This window comes from Mycteria americana, chromosome 8 (genome assembly GCF_035582795.1).
Source record: "Mycteria americana isolate JAX WOST 10 ecotype Jacksonville Zoo and Gardens chromosome 8, USCA_MyAme_1.0, whole genome shotgun sequence".
Classification (NCBI taxonomy): domain Eukaryota; kingdom Metazoa; phylum Chordata; class Aves; order Ciconiiformes; family Ciconiidae; genus Mycteria; species Mycteria americana.
Genome location: NC_134372.1, coordinates 44,130,289 through 44,137,814, shown reverse-complemented (window position 1 = coordinate 44,137,814; position 7,526 = coordinate 44,130,289). Strand labels below are relative to the sequence as shown.

The following is a 7,526-nucleotide window of genomic DNA, read 5'->3' as shown; positions in this document are numbered from 1 at the left end:
AGCTCAAACTTCTTTCCCACTGTCTCAGCGTATACTTAAGTGCAAAGCTTAGCATGACTTTGGGATCATGAGGGAGGAAAGCTTGTAGCCATGCTTACCCTCACCTGAGGCATACAGTGCAAGCAGAACAGGGGTGCTGCACCCAGTTCCGTGCTGCCCTCCCACAGCCAGGAGGGCACATCAGCCATGAGACTCATCCCAAGGCACTGATACAGCATGTCTTGTGAACAGAACAGATTAACATCCTGAGCTTTAACCCACCCTTTGTCCCATGTCACTAAGGTGGACGGCTTGTGTATGGGATCTAAAGGCTTAAGTAGTTATCAAACAGCACTGTAGTGTAGTTATCAAAAAGTACTGTTTACCATTACCAACAAACAAACAGTAGTTCTACCTTAGAGTGCAGGTTCCACTTTGTCTGCTTGAAATTCCCAGTACTGAAAATACTAAAGGAAGCCATTGTTTCCACCCACAGAAATTGGAAAAGAATAAAAGAGAGTTTTTCTTTCACTTTTCTTCCCTTAGAGAACTTAAAAACTAGGAGTTAAAGACAGGGCAATATCCAGTCTGTCATTACTGACATGAACTACACTTGTATTCTTTGTTTGTGTAACTGTGGTTACTCTAGTTCATAGGGACACGCTTATAGATGTACGTATACACATGATCTATAGCTTCCCATGAGGTATGATTTCTCCTCCAACATAATGTTAGAAGCGTAAGGAAAATGATTTAATTGCAAGAATAGCTTGAACATCCATTAAAGAGAGTTTTAAGCATTTTGCTTTATTATTGCTCTTCTGAGTATCAAGATAAACATACATATTTTGATATATGCATTATGATTTGCTCAAACACAAATTGATACAGCTACAACTGAGAACTTTAAATTGGCAACATTTCAGTCATGACAGTTACACTTTACGTAAAATTACTTAGTGCTATGTTTGATATTAAATATCAACAAGTAATATTAGTTTAACAAGTAGAACTACATCACTGTCTCTAAAAATATTGCCATAGTAGGACTATTCGCATGGGTTCTGAATAACGATCAGGAGATACTCCTTATCTGCAAAAAGATGTAAAAATGTTTAGTTAAAATATTTTATCTTATTTCCTGATAAATACTCCTTATTCACCTATTCCTCTCCAACTTTTTATTTCTTTATAAAACATAAGCAAAAGCAATGGCATTTTTATAAAAAACATTTAGAAAATATAAGCACTTGGGACAAAAATCTGAGATTACAGATGAAAAAAATCTGTGTCATAAAGCTTAACTATACCACATTAAAACTATTTTAGTAAGCAGTAGATTTGCTTTCAAGAAGCTGTAAAGATATTTAAACAAGATGAAGAAAGTCACAAGATAAGCACCTGGAAGCTAGCACTTGTTATAACAAAAAACTTTTGACATCTGCAGCCTCTTCTGCAGGTGCAGAGAACTTCTTTCAGTTCACTAACTAGTTTATTCAAAATTGAGAACCCCATTTAGACATGAAAAAAGCAGAAAAGATTTGAATAGACTTCTACTATGAATAAATTCTAAGCATGCCAGACTTCGCCTACTAATTCTAAAAGCCCGGGGAAGTTTTGGAAACAATTCAGTTGGATAGCTATTTAACATTGCCTATTTTAAATGAAACATTTCTTGAAAGTATCCAGTGATTTTAGTAGGGTCGTATCTGCTTTGGAGAGTTAAGAAGCTGCACTCGGGCATTGTCACTTTAATCCAAAAGCAACTTAATATAAATCACAGGTGGTTCGTTTGCCGCCTTCTATTATAGTAAAATACAAGCAAGCCTTTGAGCAACTAGTCTCCCTTTTAGCAAAAAAGCTTCACATTTTATACCACTTATTTTCAGGTCAACATGCTTTAATGGTTACTAGTCAAAAAGTCACATCTGAAAAATAAGTGAAGGGCAAATGCAAAATAAGAATCAAGTGCATCAGGTTAAATCAACGAGCAAAAAAGACGATTTAAAAAATGCATTAGGTGTATACTCCAAAATAGAAACTAAACTAAAATTTTAATCTTAGTATCAGCTGATGACTAATGTTAACACCTAATGACAGTGCCAGTTTTCTTTCACACATACTGGTTTCACAGCAGCATTATAAATAATTCCAGCGAGGCGAGGTAATGCATAGCTAGTGCAGTACCTCTGCTCTGCATTTGCTAGGAAATCAGCATCAGAGGACTACCCCAGTGAAGGCTGTCCATCACTACAAGCTCAGAGCCAACGTCCTCCCCAGTGGCTATGCTGAGGAGATCCTTGAAGCTTCCTTTCTGGTCTGCGTGCCTTCACTGGATATTTCTGTCAAAATCCTGCATACCATTAGTCTCTCAATTAGCTAGGACACACATTAGGATCTCAGCCCCAACCAGTCACTTCCACTTTGCCTGAGTCACCTTGTACTGGTAATTGACCACAGCTTCACCACAGCTTATCTGGCCTTGTTTTCTATTTTAGAGACACAACTAACAAATTAACAAATATATTTGTATTTAACATGAGTGAGAAACAGGTTGCTATATCCCCCTGGTTGTTTTAAGGAAAATAATTATATCACAGTTACTATGCTGGTGATAATACTGCACGTCTGTGACACAAATTGCCACCATGACAACATACCAAGTAAAAAATAATTTTTAGAAATAAAGGATTTTTTGCATGTGTTTGGACCTGAAATGGATTTGCTGCCTTTAATACTATATACACACACACACTATTTGATATATATATTTGTCCAGTTTTCCTTTGTGAAAACCCACAGAAACCAGACCATTAATCAGATCTAGACTTGTTTGGTTGCCTCCAAGCTTGAATACTATAAATTCTGTACATCAAAATCCTAACACATCTGGTTACATGGTGAATATATGCTTATATTTTCATATACTTATTTTCAAAATGCACTTTCTACAGTAGCCTTTTTTGTGAAGAATTGAAAAAAAACTTAAAAGGACATACAATTCTATTGTTATTTTAATAGAAATATTACCTGGAGCTACCATAATTTCATGTTTCTTTGATCTGATCCTAAGAAAGGTTAGATCATTCTGAGGATCAATATCTCTCACTGTGCTCCTAGCTTTCATGGTGAGCTGATGAAGAAGACCTGCATACTGGACTGTTGTAGAGTTATCAAGAGTTGTTCTTATTGGAATTCCTGCAAACAAATAATTTTCTGATAATCATTCAGTTAAGTTGTATATTCTTCATATACAGCAGATCATAAGAGAAAAAACAAGGATTTCATAGTTTTGTCTGTTTCGTAGCAGAAAGGAGTTATGTTGATTTCAGGTATCTGTGTGCTTTTTAAAGTGTAATTTATATTAATCAGTGGCAATTAAACATTGAGTTGCCTTATGAAACTTATGAAAGAGCCTAATTGCTGTTTAAGGCTCTTAAATACTGATCAAATTCCATTCTGTAGTACTTAAGTTATGGTGCTTCATCAGTTTAAACACCACCACCGAGTTTGTAAGAATCTAACCCACACTTTAACTGTAGCGCTTGACATGTGCAGTAATAGAAATGACACATTCCCAGTGAAATACCAAGAGCAATCAAAGGGCACAAGTGGCATGTTTGCATTTGGCAAGCAAAACCACTCTTGGAACAATCCCTTCCAATTAGTGGCAAAATATTGACAACTGGTAGTACACAGTGTATTGATCCCAACTATTAAAAATATGACCACGTAAGTCAAGATTAATTTTTGCTGATTTAATGAATCATTGTTTATCAATGTTTATCAATGATTTGTTAAATCATGCATTTTTATTAATAGGCTACCAGATGAAACTAAAAACAGGGTTCACAGTAATCCTGCAAGTGTAAAAGCGTTTGGCTTTAATAAGCTTGTTTCACTAATAAAAAATTTATTTGACCTACTAACAAAGACAATAGCTTACAAGCCGGCAAGGCAATTTTCTGTTTGCATACATTTGTATTGCGTTGTCCAGATGGACAGGATAGGAATACAAAAAAATAGAGTAATATGACTGAAGTTGAAGAGTTTGATGATGAAAGAAGAATTAACATGCAAAAATAGTGAATGCCAGGTAAAGAATTAGAGGCAAAGAAGCAAAAGAAATAATAGAACCACCTCAGATATTAGACTATTCCATAATTTTCCTAGGAAAGCCTTATTTGAATCACTTGAAATCTGTGTTGTCACTTGAGAAATAATTCTGTATTGGTAGGATGTGTAGTGTAGGGAAGTGTACAGAATGACCCAGTACATCCTTTGTGTCTAATGTTTATTACACAGAGGTTGGAACTGATGTTTTAATGGAAACAAACAGGTGTTCCCAAGCACTGCATTAGCATGAGAATATCTATATAATCACAGCATTAAATAGTAAGTCACTTAAGAGCAGCAATGAATTAGTGTCAGGTTTATATGACCTTGTGTCTAAATGATTGCTTCAACAAATACAGCACTTTTAATGAAAACGGTAAATGTTAAATGATCCTCCAAGGTCTAATAATAACATGAAAATGAGTTGACACTAGTGACATCCTTAGATTAAAGCTGAGCTGTGCTTACTTTAGGACAAATTCTCTTTGCCTCTGCCACCTAAATTAGAAAAAGGCAAATAAATCCTTCATTAGAAATGCTGTAGTGTGATCCTTCTCAACTGTGAAGGATAGCAACAGTTTATGAGATTTTCCAAATAAACCATGTACACTTAGTGTAGTGTTTCAATGAACAAATCAACTTTGAGCATTAAAATAAATGACAGGCAATGATTGTATCAGGAGTCTTTAATTTGCTATTTCACCTGCATACTATTACACCTAAGTGTACCTATGCTATTACAAAAATCTTAGTAAAAGACAACTATTTATATTAGTGAAGAACAGAGGGTTTCATCTTTTTAGGGAACCCGAACAGCCTGAGAAACCTCACTACTGCACCACTGGTTTGAGTATTTTTACTGTGATTGAAGTTGTACACTTGTTTTAAATGTTTCAGGATAGAGAGAAATTAAATTTAATTTTCTACAGAAAGATTTGAAGTAATTAGATTGACCAGTACTAATTACGGATATTTGGAGATGTTACAAAAACTTGCAACTACACACCTACTTTGAGGTTTAGTTTGTGGAATCTGACTTTTTGGTACCTTGAATACATCCTAACGAAGTACAGACTCTCTTGCATTCACATCTGGCATCTGGTGTCAAAACATTTCTAAATGATAAACGAAAACCAAAATTCCTGCACTAGTCTTGTCCGTTGGCCTCAGTCTAGCCACATGTTCGACAGGTTTGTGAGGATGGGGAAGTTTGAACAGGACATGGGGGAACTTTATACCTTGCCATGAATAGTCTAATGTGCAAAAAATGGAAGTGGAATATTCTTCCTCCTTTGCAAATCAAAGTTGAGACAGAAAGAACTCAAAACAGCCTTTTAAAAAGCATGCTATTGTCCTAACTCTGCACAGCTATATCTGAGCTGTCCCTCAATACCGTAGAACTACTGCAGGTAAAGATGGACTGCAGTAGTACACCTGAGTGGGAAAGCATACTTGACCAATATTGTGCCAAGAAGTCAACTGTTCCAAGTAACAGAACATAAAAAAAATGGGTTATTTTTCTATTAGATTACATTGGTGTTTTTGCCTTGAGAAATGTATTAGCCTGCAAGCTCAAAAAGGATCATCTGTATTATCTAAGTGCTTGATTTTGTTCACTTGTCGTTTGCAGCTTAGTCTAAGTGCTCATTGGATCAAGTCACATTCTATTTACTGAAACAGAATACAGAAATGGCTGAAACAGTACTTGTTCTGAAACCAGACTGCATTTCAGCTTAGTGAACAGCCATATCTAGACATGAGCACGTGCAGGCACAAAGCAGCTTTTCAGTTTCTATTTGCCAGGCTACGCACTTCTCTCTTGACCTGCATCATCTATTCTGTGAACAAAGACACATTTTACTTAACACGTCGAGGCACACAAATTAAATTGTCTACATTTTCTAAAGACTAAATAACATTTAGGCTTCCTTCTTAGTTTTCTTGCCTCCTGTTGCTAAACTGCTGCTACTGCAATAGATTGGGGGAGGGGGGGGATTGTAAAAGTGAAGGAGGTGAACTAAATTATGGGCAAGGTAAATTGAGTGAGTTGTCTTTTTTGTAAAGGAATGATTAAAACAGATTAATCCGAGAAGCCTAGCTTCTGAAAACTGATTTCTGTGACCGGTTTCACTTTTGGCTTGCAATGTTCAGGATCCCAGCCAAAGCTGGCCTGACATGAAACTTGCTCTTCCTCCTATGACAACATACCATAACATAATTTAAAGAACTTGTCAATATTTAAGCAGGGCCAGGGAATGGCTCCCACAGCAGAAGACCAACTTTGTTTAGTAGATACTTTTCTACTGATGTTTTTGTTCTATCATAACTTTTCAGAAGAAGAGGGGGAAAGTGAAGCGCTAGTGAATTTTCTTGCATATACAAAGATTTTTGGACTAAAAAATGCCTGCAAAAGGAACAGCTTAGTGCCACGCGTTCTCCTTTTCTGTAACCTACCAAGAGATGTTCAAGATCTGATTCTGAAAAATAAAGTACAGTTTAGTTAGACAAGGGAACAACATGGAACTCCTTAAGTTAAATGAAGATTATGATACTTTAGTTATTTCTTCAGAGAAGACTTATGTCAAGGCTCTGCTTTCCACTTTTCTGCTTTCTGTTAACTTGAATGAAAAAACTACATCATATGGAGAGCTTCAAGAAATGGCCACAAACCAAGTGCTCATGTCTTAAGATGAAACACGCATTCTTGAAAATCACGACACCTTCATAAAACATCACAAGCGGATTGTGTTAACACCTCATAATCTGCAATTTTGTGCTTAAGAGTTACTACGCTCATTGCCAGTACCAAGCTTGTTACTTGGAGAAAGCAGAGGACGTTTTACCTTCGGCGTTTATAACAATAGTTGCGATAACCCCTTTGTGAGCTTGAATCCTCTTCAGGGTTTCCTCCACTTCAGCCTGCGAGGAGAGAGGACACCACAGCACCCCCGCAGCCACCACAGCTCCCGCCCGACGGCGAGCGCGGACCCCTGCGAGGAGGCCGCGGGGTCGCCGTGCCCGAATGCAGCCCCGGGGCTCTGCCCTCTGCCCCCCCCCGCCCCCGGCCGCTCCCCAGCGCTGCCGGCCGCCCCGTTCCCCCTCGCGTCGCCGGGGCGGCGGACGGGAGCAGCGCCATTACCATGGCCCCGCCGTCGCCGCGCCGCCGTTGCTATGGAGCGGCGGAAGTGACGCCGGGGAGCGGCAGCGCGGGCCGAGCGCGGCCCCTGAGGGGATGGTGCCGGTGCCGGTGCCGACTCCGCCTCTCTGCGGGCTGAGCCGAGCGACCCGGGGCCGGCAGCCGCGGTGTAGGTCCGAGCCGTGTACTGGGACCCACAACTCACACCCGAGGGGCAGCCAGGAGAGACACCCTGAGAGGGCTGAGGACAGGGGCACCTGCAGCGTGGCCTAGGGGGCGGCGAGGGCCCAGGCCC

General features: G+C 39.0%; 1 protein-coding gene across 1 annotated transcript; it reads right to left on the bottom strand.

The window, feature by feature from the left end:
- Nucleotides 1-684: 684 nt before the first annotated feature.
- Nucleotides 685-7,258, bottom strand: DYNLRB2 (dynein light chain roadblock-type 2). The gene is made up of 4 exons (XM_075510875.1): nt 7,235-7,258; nt 6,939-7,014; nt 3,010-3,177; nt 685-1,072 (listed from the first exon to the last, which is right to left on the bottom strand). The coding sequence occupies exons 1-4, from the start codon at nt 7,235-7,237 to the stop codon at nt 1,029-1,031; spliced, it is 291 nt and encodes a 96-aa protein (XP_075366990.1). The 5' UTR covers nt 7,238-7,258; the 3' UTR covers nt 685-1,028.
- Nucleotides 7,259-7,526: the final 268 nt, after the last annotated feature.

Coding starts and splice junctions, on each gene's coding strand:
- DYNLRB2 (XM_075510875.1), bottom strand. Junction 3,178..6,938: donor TATTGTTATAAACGCCGAAG/GTAAAACGTCCT, acceptor ATTTGTTTGCAG/GAATTCCAATAAGAACAACT. Junction 1,073..3,009: donor TGAAATTATGGTAGCTCCAG/GTAATATTTCTA, acceptor ATCTTTTTGCAG/ATAAGGAGTATCTCCTGATC.